The following is a 16,504-nucleotide window of genomic DNA, read 5'->3' as shown; positions in this document are numbered from 1 at the left end:
GTATTAAATGGCGCCTTAAGCAAAGATGTCCGACATAATTCAACCACATAATTCAACTTCAAACTAACCTTGCTAGGCATTTTTGCTGACTCTTGCTTATAATTAATAATAATAATAAAATAAAATATTTAGATAAATAGTTATAAAAAAAAATTATAAAAAAAACTGTACCGTAAACAGAAATGTTGTTTGTCTTGCAGGATGAAACGTCGTATGTCAACGGGAAGGCCACATTCAAACTGACCGTAGTGCCCAGTAAGAACCTCACCGTCAGCTGTCTCGTGACCAATAACCTCGGATACGACACGAAAGACATCAGCGTGTTTTCCCGTAAGTAACGTTACTGAGCGCGCTGAAGGGGTTTCCCGCTGTGAGAACCGCTTACTAACCACTCAATCGACCCCTTTAAAAAGGCTCAAATTATAGGGCTGTCAAGAACAGATTTAGATTAATAAGAACCATTAGGCTACATACTTAAGATGGTTAATAAGACCTTATAGTAGTTTGGGATCAGACACACTTCTATAGTAGAACAAAAACACTAGTCTGTTTGACCAACAGAAATAGATTAAACATTCTAAATTATTTAGCTGTTAATGACAGATTTAGCATTTATGACATATATTTTGTTCATGTTTTTTTATTAATTTTTTATGGCATAGACTAGTTTGACAGCCCTGATAAGTAGATGCCATATCTAACATCTCTTATGTGCATGTAAGGAGATCTGTGAAAACTAGCATGTTTCACACAGTTTTGCCTGTTGCACCATTCAAATGCAGGCTGATTTAGTGGACTATTTCACTATTATTAGTGTCCTGGTGTGAACACTGGAAAGACAGGGCTGGCTTCTCTCTCAAGTCCTGTTGTTCACTCACGGGGCATGAAACGCTCTCTTTCTCTCTTGGATCTCGCTTTGGCTCGGATTTTGTTTGTGTCAGGGTGCTTGGACTGCTATCTCTTTTTTCCTCCTCCTCCTCTTTCCGACCGCTATCGCATGCTTGTGGTCATCTTCCTTACTAGAATCTGATTGGATAATACTTGATTTACTCTTGATTTAAATCAGTTTTGCATCTAAACCACAGTTGGGTGGTGGCTTTTTACTACCAAATTTGTTTTAAATGCCAGTCTGGTTTCATCTTGCACCCAAAGTTAATAAAATTTTATATCTGATTTCAGTATTTGAGGAGGACAAGCCCAAATCAGGTAAGATGATCTGATTTCATTCCCTTGAATTTCACTTAAAATGAATTAGAATTTAAGATCATGAGTCGGAGGCTGTCAAGCATCCTGACATCTTGCAAACTTCGTTTCTTTTAGCTGTCATACCTGCAGAAATATGTCATCTTGAAATATTCACAGCTTCAATTTTTCTCAAGTAGCGGGATTCTGTCAATCATTTCTTTCATTTACCAGGATTGCCTTTCCCTAAATAATCATAATGCTTTAGAGGAAGTCATAAAGTGTTTATGTGTCCATTGCCCTTAGAAAAAAATGCAGACGGCACGGAGCAAGCCAAAGTGATAGTGGGTGTTGTGGTTGGACTCTTCCTAGCCGCTGCTCTGGTGGGACTCATCTACTGGCTCTATATCAAGAAAACAAGGTAAAATGCAACATTACATCGCAAATACAAGTGAAGTATGGAAAAAAACTGAGAATATCGCAGCCCTAAATCATCTTCAGTTTTTAAATTACAACCTGTACATCGAATGAAGTACATATGATTGCAGTAGAAGTCACAGTACCTGCTGTTACACATCAGCATGATTTGTTGAGATTGACAAGAGAAGTGAGCGAGCCAGAAATGGTCTAGAGCTCAGTTTGAAATGTGCTGAAAGATTAATCAAGGTAAAATTTTCCTTTTAGACAAGGCACCTGGAAGACCGGAGAGAAGGAGGCAGGCACTTCAGAGGAGAGTAAGAAACTGGAGGAGAACAATCATAAAGCTGATGTCTAAAAGAAGGGAGAGGCGTCAAAAGGAACGAAGAAGGTGAGAAGGTTTTTCAAAGCTCAGGGTCTGATGTAAAATTCACACCTGCCAATAGTGCATGAATTAAGAAAATTTACTGGCAATAATATGTATATGGCCACAAAACTTTTTCGTTTTTGCATGATATTTAAAATTAATATAATCTATATAATAAATAATTCAATACATATAAAACAGTCGAATGTATAAAATACATATATAGTTGGCAATAGATATTCAAATATGTGTAGTCATGACAGATGTTTTCTTTCCTAGACAGTTATGGATGTATTTCATTTGAATCACATGTATCATTTTCATCAGCGAGGTTTTAAACCACTATTCTTACAATGTGATGTAAATAATAGTTTATTACAGTAGCTAATAATAAAGGTACCAGCCAGCTGGCAAGAACCTTGCATTTGGCTTTGAAATAAGTGCAATATTGAGCATGCCAACTCAATATTTGAATGTCAAGCTACATTAATAGTCTTTTCTTCTCATCCTTGAAATTACATTCATTGTTTTTGTGTATCATGTCAGGTATGAACCAGGAAAGAGGCCTTGTCACACTGAATGTGCAGTACTACACACTTCAATCATCTAATTCCAGACATCTGATTGGACGACGACGTCTCCTTCAGGCTGCTCGTGTGCGTCATGCATCGCAGAATGTTTCCTACTCTAAACGAACGGTTTCCTAACAAAAAAAGAAAATCCCCCCCCCCCCCACCACGATCCAAGAGAGTAAAAGAGAAACCCCTTGTGTTGTAATTTAGTCTGCACCGAGGACTGCATTTACTTTTGATCGATTCTGACTTTTTCTTTTTGTGCTCCCAGTGAATGTTCTCGTTTCATGCGCATTGCTGATGTGGTGGGCACAGCTGTTTTGCTCCCCCTATAGTAAAAAAAAAATATGTAAATTCGCTGTACACTTTAGGTCTGTGTAAATAAGTCAGGGGAGAACGTTCACTCTGCTTTGCGTTTGGATTATTAAAAAAAAAAAGAAAAAAAAGAAGGATTGTGGGACTACATATTGATATTGCACAGTCCCTCATCAAAAACTCCTAAGATCGCGGTCGGATGCTGGAAGAATGATGACTTCACTGCTGTTACACCTCTGTTCGCTCATGTTTTATTTATTGGTACCTCTTTACGACACTACCCTGTGACATTCATGTTATTTTGTCTAGTTTGAAGTGGCTAAGTAGTGAAAACGGGTTTAGAAAATTAGCGTAGTTTAGGGAAATGTCCTGCTACACCCAGTGGCCTTCAGGTTGCATTGCATGATGTCATAGTTGTAGGGCTGTGAACACGGCCCGCTAGAGTTTGACGTAGTGACATTGACGTGACTCGCATATAGTATAAATAAACAAGCAAACATCCGCTCTCGGCATCAGACTGGGTGGTAGCGACCTTGCATGCAGAGCATTTATTTTTTGGTAGAAAGTAAATATAAAAGAATAGCCCCTTTATTCTGCCTTAACAGAAAGAGTCAGTATTGGAAGGCAAACTTCAAGTCAGTTTATTAATGTGAAGCCTCACTGTATAGTCTTTCAGTTTTGCACTTCCCTCAGACTACAGAAACTGCATCTTTTTAGTTTTTTACATCGTTTTCTGTGTCTACGATTTTTGTCAGGTTGATGTCCGACACTGTTGTCTTTAGCGATGGTTTGAAGCCTTGTTCTGTTCTCATGGTCTAAAGAGGCTGTAAATATGTTTGAATGTGCTTGTGTTTGGCTATTTATAAAGTGTGAGAAATGCAAGGTAAGCTGTGCTTCTGCTTAGTCACTAAAAATACCATTTTTATTTAAACTATAATCTCACTTTGTCACGCATATTTAGAAGAAACTCAGCTTTCACTTTGTTTCATCTCTACACGTGTGTGCTGAATGTTCATGTTTAGCGTAAACGTCTTGCATATTTTGAACCATCGGGTCAGCAGTGAAACCAAAGAGGGTAACCGCAAAAGAAGGCCATAAAGTATTGTAAATACTGACTTTTGTTTTTGTACTTTTGTTGACAATAAAAGTGTACATTTTGAAGAAAATATCTGGATTCTTTTTCATGCGCAATGATTAAAAATGTTGGAAAAAAAAAAATCACATATAGCAGATGTTAATACTGGCTTTTATAAAACATTTTTTTCCACAAGAACAGATCACGGGTTACATACATTACTGAAAGATGAAAATAATCTCAGAGAAAACTTTTAACAAAGTATAAATTAATTGCACACATCACTGGTTTTAAATGATCCACAAGGCATTTTCCAACAAACTAAAATCTCTCGTAAAAAGAACAGAAATGAACAGAAACCGTTCCCTCCGCAGACCTGTCGGAGGTCATGTCCTCTTCCGCTGGAGGGTCCACTCAGTTCTCAGACTTTCAAGTGTAAGATGGAGAGCGAGACAAGTGCAAAAATGAAGTTTCAAGTTCAAGAGAAAACCTGATAGGGAGGAATGACAGCCAGTGGGAAAGATTCAAAGCAGGCTACCTTCCATTCCCAGAATTCCCAAAAGGCCTTGAATGAAGTCGTCGCTGGAGTGTCGCTTTAAATCTTCAGTTTGTGGGCATCACTATTACGTCAAATTCAATTTGACGCCAATAAAATGACTCGTACATGATAATCTGTGTGTTTTTTGGCTTGTTTTCTGGGTGCTAATACAAACAGTGCATGTCCAGTTCTTGTTTTGTTTTTTTGCATATGGCGTCAGTGCAAGTGAGCTGTGGGTAACCGAAAGAAGGGAATGGGAAAGGTTGAGGTGGCTTCCTCCTGCACTGCACTGAATCTAAAATAAGGGACCGATGCAGACATTCGGGTTTGTTTTATTCACGAGTTGACAGGCTCTTCTATTTACAGAAAACGAAACTACCATATTAGCCCTTGCTTGCTGACGCTGGAATGCACTCAGATGTCGAAAGCGACCGTTGAGAGTTGATAAAAAGTGGCTAACCTAAAAAAGCTGACAGAAAGAGAACCATGAACCTGATATTCGAAATCCGTCTCTTTCTGCCTCAAACGGTCTGATCTGGTGTGTCTTGTTCACTGTGAAATAATGAGATAAAGGAGACATGGTCACACCGAGAGCCATTACTGTGAAATTCATGATACCCAAGAGGCCAGGAACGCGCGGGTGGATGCGTGTATATGTGTGTGTGGCAGGAAAGGAATGAACAGCCCGCAGACACTGGCAAACACAAACAGAAGCGCTGCTCTCATTTCCGTCCAGAGAAATAAAAACGTCACTGCTTTGAAGGATGCAGCAAACCCACCCTAAAATGTGGATGGACACCTCCAAATATGAAAAATTCGATTTCAATTCCACTCTTGAACATCCCGAGCTGTAATGACGATGACCTGAGTACTGCAGATAAGCCACGTCACTGTAAACACAAGGCTTTTTTTTCATAGGATCCTGTCGTTACAAACGTAACGATCCTTTTGGCGAAAAAAGCACATTTTCGTCTTGTTTGCCGGGTGCGCTAAACGAAAGCAAGCGGAAGTCAGCCTGCGGTTTGTACACACAAAAGTCAGTGGTAGTTTGAAATCGTATCGGCGTGGGTTACAGGCCCTGCCTGGGGGCGACTAGCGCAAACTCCCGCAAAATGTTCCGTGCCACGTCCACTTTGTTCTGCGCGATCATCAGCGCTCGTTTCACATCTTCGAATGAGTAGCCCTCGCCCATCAGCTTGGCGATCTTGGCGTCTACATTCTCCCGGGACGATTCTTGCGGTCTTCTGTGGATGTCTGGCGGGATGATCCTGGGAAGTGGTTTAGGAGGTCTCTCAGGTGCCCTGAAGCAATCTATGGCCACTGTAAACAGGAAACAAAGAGCGTTTAGTCAAAATGGGCCATTGAGAGTTGATGGTTGCAGGCCGGCTAAAAAGACTAGGAACACATTAAAAACCCATTACAGGCTAATAATTAATAATTCATTGAGCGCATTCAGCTCGATGGCTAATGGCTTCATTTAATAAACCTGCACAGCTATTGTGTATTCAGAATAACACACTGTGCTCACAGCTGTTTTATCAGGAATTACAGGTATATTTTTGGCTCATTCTGGAAGTGTTAGCAATGTTGTTTCATTTTTTCCAGCTCATAATATTAAACTACAGTGTATGAAAGGTTGACATTTATTGTGAATATAATAACAATACATCATAAAATGATTTTTGATGATTTTATTTATTTCTTTTTTTCAAATAAGCCTCATATGCTCACCAAGGTCGCATTTATTTGACCAAAAATATAGTAAAAACAGTAATGATGTGAAATATTACAATTTAAAAGAACTAATTTCTGTTTCTGTATTTTGTTTGAATAAGTTTTAAAATGTAATTTTAATATTAATAAATATTTAATAAATAATATTTGTATTTTTTATGCCTTTTTATTTTTTACGCATTTATTTTATATTATTTATGTATTTATTTGCCTGTGATGGCAAAGCTGAAGTCATTCCTCCAGTGTCACATGATCCTTCAGAAATCATACTAATATGCTGATTTGCTGCTCAAGAAACATTTGTTTTTATTATCAATGTTGAAAACAGTTGTGCTGCTTAATATTTTTTGTAGAAACAATGATGTTTTTTTGTTTTGTTTTTCAGAATTCTTTGATGAATACATTTTTTTTTTTAACATTTATTTATAATAGAAAGTTTTGTAATATTATAAACGTCTTTATTGCCCCTTTTGGTCAATTTAATGCATCCTTGCTAAATAAAAATATCTATACAAATTTACCAAAGCTTTTGAACAGTAGCATATACACTATTGATATAAATAAAAAATATTAAGGACACAAACTGTCACTGAAATGTCATTCAAACCTGTATGATTTCCTTTCTTCTGCTGAACACAAAGGAAGATATTTTGAAGAATGTCGGTAAACAGACCGTTGATGGACTCCATTGACTTCCATAATAGGAAAACAAATACTATGAAAGTCAATGGGGTCCATCTACTGTTTGGTTTCCGACATTCTTCAAAATATGTTCCTTTGTGTTCAGCAGAAGAAAGAAATTCATACAGGTTTGAAACAACTTAAGGGTGAGTAAATGATAACAATTTTCATTTTGAAGTGAACTAATCCTTTAAACTCTATATTGACCAATCAGCATTCAAGACCAAAACTATTTGATTTATGACAGCCCTTATACAATCAGTAGTACCTGAGGTGGGCGGCAGTTGATCGTAGTCTTGAGGAGCCCTGAACGGCGTCTTCATGTTGTCTCCGGTTAGTCTCCGCACGGGGGGATTAGGAGCCGAGTTAATTAATGTGTCTATGAACGTGTCTGTGAATCACACTGATAATTAGACACCAATACAACCCCAAATACAGCAGTATTTGACATTTATACTACATTAATAGTCACAGATGTGTGGGATTTGGCTTCACCTGGGCTGAGCAGGAAGTGGTCGTGTCCAGACGAGGGGCGGGCAGGTCTGGGGTAGGGTGAGGAGGACGAGGGTTCTGTGAAACTGTTCCTGATGGGGGGAGGAGGAGGAGGAGGCTGGGACGGAGGAAGAGAGTTGAACGGGTCTTCCATTGGAGACGCTGGGAGAACAGAGAGAGAGTGGTTGAGTCATTCTACATGCCTCAGCAGTTCCTCTTCTCACCAACAGATGGAGCTAACATATCATTCAGGCACGAATTGAACGCGTTCTGAATTTTTGTTGTTTGTTTTGAAAAAATACATACTTTTATTCAGCAAGGATGCATTCAATTAATTAAGATTATTTAGTAAATAAGTTTGCATTGATGCAAAAGATTTGTACTTCAAATAAATGTTGTTTTTTGAACTTTCTATTTATCAAAGAATCCTGAAAAATATTGTTTCTTGAACACATCAGCATATTATAAGGATTTCGGAAGGATCAAATGACACTGAAGACTGGAGTAATGATGCTGAAAATTCAGCTTTGCTAACACAGGAATAAATTACATTTTAAAATGTATTAAAAAAAGAAAAAGTATATTTTAAATTGTAGTCATTTCACAACACTGTATTTTTTATCAAATAATTGTAGACATGGATAATTACCAACCCCCTACCTTACTTGAAACAGAAATAGAGTTTATATTTTTGAGAAACAAGTCTTTATTTGGGGAAACTGCATTATGGTTTTAATTATATGGCCAAAATAATGTATTTTAGTTACTAAGCAATTGTATTACCGCAAGTTTATGACAGTAGTATGACTATGAATTAAACAAAGGTAAATTGATGTCTTCATGAATCTGTCTATATAAAAACAAACAAGCTAAAATCATAATAAAATTATATTAACATCAAAAATGTATGGAAGTGAAGGTGAATGAATGTAAAAAAAGAAATTAATCTTAAGTATCTGAATAGAAGCACCACACAAAGACACCTCAACTATATCAAACAGCTCATATAATATAAACTGAAAAAATCTGATTTAGTGGCTCAATAATGAATAAGGACTGCATTGGTGTTCGCAGCTCTAACCTAGTGCAATAGTAAAAGCAGAAACCAACAAATGAACACCACTGAACAGTCTGCTAATCAGGCAACCAATCAGATTGAGGCGCTGTGCCAACGGCTACCTTGAGGGGGCAGTAGAATGTCGTAGTCTGAGGGTGTCCTGTTGTGGAGGGGGCACTGTGTGGTGTGAGCCACACCCGAAATCAATGAACCAGAGTCAAACCCACCTGAGGAACACAACACAGAGTTATACTGACCTAAAAATGGCCTCAACCTCACAGTGAGTTAGCCATGTCAGCCAACTCTGGCTTCAACAACCACTGGCCGCCACATTAAAAAAATGTATACTTTAGTCCCTGTTGCTACAAACACACACAAACTCCCACAATCACACTAAAAGATGGTCATGCTGAAAATGAAGATGACAAATGAGAGACTGTGTGTGTGTGTGTATTTTCTGTATATGTGTATGTTCTCTCACCATGCTCTGGAGGTTTATGTTTCTTTGATTCTGTGGAGAGATCCGACAAGCCGTTTTCTAAAGCCCTTTATGAAAAGAAAACACATTAAAATGCGGACGGGACGTTAAAACGGTCATTGTTTCACTATTGTGTGCGTGTTTACCTGTTGGGGATGCGGAAGGGGATGCAGACGGGTGGCTGTGTGATGCAGACGGGATGCGATGATGGAATCTGATACTCGTCCTCCACTCTCTCCGTCAGACTCCGGTGGCTTGTGAAGGGGTTGGTGTGTCTGTAGATCACACAAAACTTATTACACAACATGTACAGGCACAACATGTACAGGCACAAATGACACCAAGTCAGAACCACGCAATCCCACGATGCTTCAGGCACACAGATAAGGTTCAAAGACCACAGCAACAGCATCCAGCCCAACATTTTTGTTTTTCACACATGATTTTTACGTGTTCATCTAATGCATTGCAAAAGTAGTTGCCACAATGTTAGGGAAGTTGTGAGTGGCTTGGGCATTCAAAATGGTTGATATGGAGCTCTAGATGGTTGCTAGGTGTAAAAAGATCCCACACTCTTTAAAGTATTAAAAATACTCAGAACTTAAGCCACATCATAGCAATGTACTGAGCAGTTTTGAGCATGTTGCTTTGTGGTTGCTAGAGTGTTTTTAGACTATGATATTTTGGTCTTTATATAGGACTAATTCCCTCCTTCAATGCAAGTTTGTGGGAACAGACCTTCACTCAAACTGCATGATTTGATTGATTGATGATTTGATGATTCATGCATGTACCATGGAAAGTTTGATACAAAGCCGAACAACTCCCTAACTCCAAATATGACTTATTGCATTAACAAATATGCAAAGAAAAACATCTCATGTGCTCCCAAATTACAGCAAAGTGTGGAATAACAATATGTAAATATTTACATAGATGACAGCATTATAAGTGATGCCACAGCACTCGTGGAAAAAGGCTCTTTGACGGGAGATTTGGATGATGTTCTCTGCCTTCATGCTGACTCATTGAAACAAGCACTCTACAGTGTGTGAGCTGGTCGCTGTGAGATTAGCCAGTTTAATCACGTAATGCTCTAACTAAGACTCCCAGGCTGAGCTGAAGTAGGCAAATACGTCTAATATTTAAACAGGCTGGCACCACTGAGGGGGGAGAGAGGTTTACTAGCTCTTGCTGGGATACGATGGGTGGTGTTCCAGCCAAACTTGAACTGCTACTGCAATGCACCATTAGAGGGCACTTTAGGCACTTCATCTCCCTGTGATGATGAAGCGATTCATTAAAAGATCTTTTTCAAGTGTTTCGAAGTGTTCCTTGTTTCCAAGACATCACAAGAGTGTTTATGGATGTACATTTGCCAAGTATTTAACAGAAGCCAACCATAGCAGTGTAAAAACACCTATGAGAGTGAGAGGGAGATGACAGGTTCACAAGTTTTGCTCTCTTTGTGGAAAGTGGAAAGTGCTCTCAACCATTCCAAGTGGTGTGTTTGTGTTTCTGTAAAGTAAACGTATGTTGATGTGTGTGATGCCCATCACAAAGAATCCAGTGTGCCCGGAGCCAGCAGAGAATATATTATAAAATATATAATATTTTATATATATATATATATATATATATATATATATATATATATATATATATATATGTTGAGAATATATATATATATATATATATACACACATATACATATACATACACACAATACAGTAATCTTAGCCTCTATAAACACTACTGACGCAGCTCTATGGACAGATACACCACATAGACACACAACACTATTCTTCAGGGCTCTAAACAACAGCCATTGTGGTTTCCAGAACCACTCGGTTTCATTTGTCAAAGCGGTGACAGAAACACAGTTTTTCTTGTAGCAGGAACTGCTGAGAGGAGCAGAACAGTGTAGCATGAATGAAGCCATTAACATTGACAACCAAACCAATGACTAATGCTAGGGTGCTATGGGTGTTATAGTAGTCAGGGCATTTCTATGCGGTGTTTTTATTATTTTTTTAAGAACATTTTATCAACTATATTGCAAAATTCGGAAACAGCATAACAATGTGTAAGTGGTCTGCTAAGGTGTTTATTTTGTTTCTAGAACACTATCTGTATAATTACTGTATACTTACATACTGAAAACCACTCCTTACCAACTTTATAGCAACACATTAACAATAAGCAGAACAACTAAGCAATAACAATGTACTGAGTAGTTATTAGTATGTTGCTATGCGTTCAGTGTTTTAGAACACTATCTACTGTATAGCAACATACCACTCCATATCAACATATTGACAATAGAACACATTAGTAACAGTTTTTTTTATTATTATTATTATTTTTACTTTTGCATTGAGAAACTGCAAAGCAACATCTAAAATAACACCTTAGCAACATGTCCTGGAGTTGCTAAGGTGTTCTGAGCAGTTTTTAACATGCTAGTGATGGGTCGGTCATGAACGAATCTTTAATATGACTCGGGACTACCAAGTTGTCTCAGAGAGTGATTGGTTCATTTTGTGTTGACCGTGCATGCAGAACATCCTATAGGTTCTCTGTACTGGAAACAGAAATGATTAGTTCATCTTTCGAGTCTTCGGGTTTGGGTCCGAGTCTTTCGTGATGTGACAGCGCTGGACACATAAATGAGTTAATAATTCCCAATCTTTCTTATAAACAAGTAGTAGTCAGTTTTTTTTTAACAGTTACATGCTGTGTTTTTGGTCTCAATTTATAATTTTTAGAAATTTCTGTCATGATGGTTCTTTTCCATATGAATGTGGTACTAAACAGTTGGTAATTCTTTAAACTTTATCTATGATGGGTAAAATCACTTTGATAAAGATATATATAGCCTTATAAAAACATGCAGTTACGTGACATAAAACCGAACGACTCTAACCCGAAGACTCGAAAGATGAACTAATCAATTATGTATCCGATACTATAGACTGCATAGCTTAGTTTATGAGGATGTCACGGGATGAACGAACGGCTTAGATCGGGAGGTGAGGTAAACTAACAGACTGCATAGCCTGTAGACTCAGATAAATGAATTAATCGTGTCTGTTTCTCATAATTTGGCCTTTTCCTTGCATTGCAATTTTTTCTTATTCTAAATGCGATCAACATTTGATGTGTTTGGAGAATTTGACTATTAACATGTAACATTTTAAATACATTCTGCTGAAATGAACGAAATGACTCGAAAAAAGATTTGTTCATTTTGATGAACGAGATTCAAAGATACGAGTCAGTAAAATGATCCGAACTTCCCACTACTATGCAGTTGTGTAATTTGTGTTTTTTAGATGTTGCTTTGCAGTTTCTAAATGCAAAAGTCAACGGTATCATTAGCCAGGTAAAAATCCAATCACTTATCAAGTCACAGCACTTCTTTCCTGAACAAGAAGCATAATGTGAGGCATAATTCATGTCTGTAGTACAAACGGTGCAAGCTAAGAGGCAAAAGCCCCTTTCACACAGAGATTCCGGAAAATACACGGATAAAGTGACCCGGGATTTGACCCGGGTTCGTTTGATTTTGGTTCATTCACACTGCCAGTGATTTTCCGGAATCAGAGACCCGTAAAAATCCCGTAAAGACACGTGACATCGATGTGACTTGTAATGTCTCAGCAGCGTCTTAAGTTTGCTTATGAGCTGCGATTTCTCTCTCGAGAAACCACGCTTGTGCATTTTTTCTCTGATTCGATCATAAACTTGCGCATTACGTGCCGTTTCACAGCTGGCGAACGATCCCGGCTTCAGCGTCATCCACTACGACACGGCATTATTACGGCTTTTGTTCACACAGTGCGCGTTCCGGGACTGAACACGGCAATGTTACTAGGTCCCCAACACGGCATCGATCCCGGCATAAATCCCGGGTCGTGTTTGCGTTCACACAGAAGGCGCTCTGGCAATTTGCCGGCAATTTCCCGGGTTCAAAGCGCTGTGTGAAAGGGGCTAAAGTTTACTAAGTTCACCACTAGTCTTGACTATCTAATAATAATAACAACAAAAATGCAACACCCATAGCACAATATAAGGGAAAGAAAGAGCATAAGTGTTTGTGACAGAAGAGGAAATGTGGCTTGCTGCTTGGAGTGCAACCTCTCATAGGCTGGTTCTGCTTAATTCCCTCAAAAGCCCCACAGGAAGTCCATCACTGCAGTGTGTGTGTGTGTGTGTGTGTGTGTGTGTGTGTGTGTGTGTGTGTGTGTGTGTGTGTGTGTGTGTGTGTGTGTGTGTGTGTGTGTGTGTGTGTGTGTGTGTGTGTGTGTGTGTGTGTGTGTGTGTGTGTGTGTGTGTGTGTGTGTGTGTTTGTTTAAAGAGCACATGTTCTCCGGATCCTGGTCCTCTTGCATAATTGGTGCACATGTGTCCAAACATTGCTCTGTGAGTGTGAGTGTGTGTGTGTGTGTGTGTGTGTGTTGTTCTGACAGACCTCTAGAGATATACAGGATGCAGCCTGTGCACACAATCCCTGGATCACATTAACACATTAATTAAGTCCACATTATTTTATTTTTTTGTCTTTTCACCAAAAAAACACTTGCGAGAAAATAATAATTTAGTCATTAAACATCACAAAAGCAGATCAATGAGCAAAGCAGGAAAAGATGCTCTGGATTGGCATCACAATGAGATCAGCAAGTCCACAGAAAAACAGTGCTCAAGAGCGGTAAACAGGTAATTTGTAATCATATGAAGACAATATGAGTGAATTGGGAATTAGGCTCCCTTCAGAATAAAGAGAAACAGATTGATCTGCTTTACAGTGATTATGATCAACATAGACACAAAGAACAAGAACCACAGCAGGGCTCCAGGGATGGGAGTGGCACGTCTGTCTGTGTGTGTGTGTGTGTGTGTGTGTGCGCGTGCGTGTGTGCGCGTGCGTGCGTGTGTGTGTGTGAGTGCGTGCGTGTGCGTGCGTGTGTGACTCACCTCTGGTTGTGGTCCAAAAGGGGAGGGGAGTGACGCAGAGGAGGGACATCATACTCATCACCAGGTAACAGACCGTTGATGAAAGACTGCAGAGAAACACCATTTATGATAAATAATTTATGGATGTAGTGTTCAATAAGCAACCTGACATAAAGGTACAGATGATATCCAAATGGGACATATCCGTGATAGTTGTTAAGATTAATTTGTTATATAATCTAACAAGTATCCATGGGATGGATGGGTGGGTGGAAGGATGGATAGATGGATGGATAGATGGATGGATGGTTAGAAAAATAGATGGAAAGTACTGATGAATAGCAAGACAGAAGGATGGATGGATGGATGGAAAGTACTGATGAATAGCTAGACGGATGGATGGATGGATGGATGGATGGATGGATGGATGGTTAGAAAGATAGATGGAAAGTACTGATGAATAGCTAGACAGATAGATGGATGGATGGATGGATGGAAAGAAAGATAGATGGATGGAAAGAAAGAAAGATAGATGGAAAGTACAGATGAATAGTTGGACGGATGGATGGACGGATGGATGGACGGATGGACGGATGGATGGATGGATGGATGGATGGATGGAAATGACTGATGACCAGCTAGATGGATGGATGGATGGATGGATGGATGGATGGACGGATGGATGGACGGATGGATGGATTATAGATAAAAAAGGATTGAGAAAGAGAGAGAAGGAGAAAGAAAGAACATTAAAAGTATTTTCACACAGATCATCCTATTAATGTGTCAATTGAACAGACTAGAAGGATCTTCAGGACCCTCATCATGGAGCTCTAGAAGCCTCAGATGTCTGAGCTGGTTTATTTCAGAGATCAAGAGTAGCGTGTGATGCTGCACACTAGCTGTGGCCTGAGGACAGTGCTGTGTGGGTTTGTGCCGGGAGAACAGGGGCCAAACTCTCTGTGCCCACACTAGGACACTAAATGAATCCATACACTGACATGCCAACCAGGGACAGAGAGAGAGAGAGAGAGAGAGAGAGAGAGAGAGAGAGAGAGAGAGAGAGAGAGAGAGAGAGAGAGAGAGGGGAGAGAGGAGAGAGGAGAGAGGAGAGAGAGAGAGAGAGAGAGAGAGAGGTGAGAGAGAGGAGAGAGGGAGAGAGAGAGAGGGAGAGAGAGAGGAGAGAGAGAGAGAGAGAGAGGAGAGAGAGAGGAGAGAGAGAGGAGAGAGAGAGAATTTTACAGTCCATTGGTGGTTACATATAATTGCATGCTGCAAGCCTTAGTAGAACAAAAAGATATAAAAAAAAATCCACATGCACTTCATTCAACCAAGAACATTTCAGATAAGTTTTTAGTTTCCAAAAGGGCTTTAATGAGACACCCTCAGCAGCTTTGCGACCAAATATGTAACTCTCTCCAATCCCCTTGTGCAAAACATGCTTATTTAATGCATAATCTATAAACTCCCAGCGAGCCACGAATATGTGAGAGTACTTTGAATACTGGAGCATTAACCCAGATATATATAAAAACACATGTCAGGATGGGAGGGCAACTGTTGTAATAATGATAGGCACCGAATGCGTTTTAAATACCTCCTTTTTTAATGCCAGGGCCAAAGACAAGCACTACACACTGCCGAATTTCACAGCCCTGCTTTACTGTGAATATCGTCACTGTTGCTTAGTAACAGCTATGAGCAAAAAAAGTGAATATTTATGGCTTAAAATAGGCATGTAAGGGCTTGTGAATGAGTACAGAGGGTTCTAGGTGATTTCGAAACACAATGTCCAGTCATTTTTCTGCTCTTATCTCATGTTCTTGACTCTGTTTATCAAAGAAGGACATTCCAGCCCTAATATTAAGTGTCGCTCTCCAAAAAGAGCGCGTGTGAACGTGATCCGCAAGATCCAGAAGGAATGTGTGTGCGTTCCTAACCTTACTACACTCTGACTGCGCATTCAGTCTGTGGCCAATCCGGTTCAACCCCAAGTCGGCACCGGAGCAGCTGAGGGGTCTCCCGTTGATGTGCGCAGGGGCGGCGTGGGCGAGTTTGGGGGAGCGGTCTGCAGCAGAAGTCTTGCAGTCTGACAGAGCAGTGCTGTCTTTAGGACTCCAGGCCTCCAGGGGCGATCTAGGGTCCCTGGGAAGGCCCGACGAAGGGGTGATGAGCCAGGCGGCCCGGCCCTCTTGAGGGATGTGAGGTGGGCGTTCTGGTGGAGGAGGAGGAGGGGGGTCTCTCTGTGGGGGTGGAGGGGCAGGGAGGGGCTTGTCCTGTTTTCTGGACATACCCGGAGATGACTGAAAAGAGAAAAGAGAAATATTAAAAAACAGAAAATTAAATTGAGAACAAAAATATTGATCATGATCAGTAAGATACCTTGGGAGAGCCTGTGGGACTGGGAGCGGGAGAACGGATGAGATCAAGACGGGGCGGTACGGGTGGAATGTTCAAGTGTGGGCCCATGTGATCTGCAGCGGGTTTCCGGCGTTCACACACAGGGGATGAGTTCGGAGACATTATCGGCGAGTTCTGGATATCCATCGACTACGCAAAGAAAGAAAGAAGCAATGATGGTGATTTATGACATATTTAGTAGTGTTTGCAAAGACAATAATTGCAAATAAGTTTACAATT

General features: G+C 39.8%; 2 protein-coding genes across 4 annotated transcripts in view; one reads left to right on the top strand and one right to left on the bottom strand.

Moving 5' to 3' along the window:
* The window catches only part of alcama (activated leukocyte cell adhesion molecule a), a 65,079-nt gene extending 62,092 nt beyond the window's left edge, over positions 1 to 2,987 (top strand). For 2 of the 3 annotated variants that reach the window (XM_082157195.1, XM_082157197.1), the window contains exons 12-16: positions 201 to 330; positions 1,180 to 1,206; positions 1,489 to 1,603; positions 1,867 to 1,990; positions 2,513 to 2,987. In XM_082157195.1, the coding sequence (XP_082013321.1) occupies positions 201 to 330; positions 1,180 to 1,206; positions 1,489 to 1,603; positions 1,867 to 1,957 (363 nt within the window). In that variant the 3' untranslated portion in view covers positions 1,958 to 1,990; positions 2,513 to 2,987. The remainder of the gene's footprint in view (positions 1 to 200; positions 331 to 1,179; positions 1,207 to 1,488; positions 1,604 to 1,866; positions 1,991 to 2,512) is intronic. The other variant, XM_082157196.1, reaches the window with a different exon arrangement.
* Positions 2,988 to 4,080: 1,093 nt separating this feature from the next.
* The window catches only part of cblb (Cbl proto-oncogene B, E3 ubiquitin protein ligase), a 68,995-nt gene continuing 56,571 nt past the window's right edge, over positions 4,081 to 16,504 (bottom strand). Inside the window, exons 11-19 of the mRNA XM_082157170.1 lie at positions 16,247 to 16,414; positions 15,805 to 16,167; positions 13,886 to 13,971; positions 9,055 to 9,183; positions 8,912 to 8,976; positions 8,553 to 8,657; positions 7,377 to 7,535; positions 7,150 to 7,272; positions 4,081 to 5,786 (exon numbers count right to left, since the gene is read on the bottom strand). Coding sequence (XP_082013296.1) covers positions 5,536 to 5,786; positions 7,150 to 7,272; positions 7,377 to 7,535; positions 8,553 to 8,657; positions 8,912 to 8,976; positions 9,055 to 9,183; positions 13,886 to 13,971; positions 15,805 to 16,167; positions 16,247 to 16,414 — 1,449 coding nt within the window. The 3' untranslated portion in view covers positions 4,081 to 5,535. The remainder of the gene's footprint in view (positions 5,787 to 7,149; positions 7,273 to 7,376; positions 7,536 to 8,552; positions 8,658 to 8,911; positions 8,977 to 9,054; positions 9,184 to 13,885; positions 13,972 to 15,804; positions 16,168 to 16,246; positions 16,415 to 16,504) is intronic.

Source organism: Leuciscus leuciscus, assembly GCF_965113295.1.
Source record: "Leuciscus leuciscus genome assembly, chromosome: 24".
Lineage (NCBI taxonomy): Eukaryota > Metazoa > Chordata > Actinopteri > Cypriniformes > Leuciscidae > Leuciscus > Leuciscus leuciscus.
The sequence above is the reverse complement of the archived record's forward strand: the minus strand, read 5'-3'. Positions and strand labels throughout refer to the sequence as shown.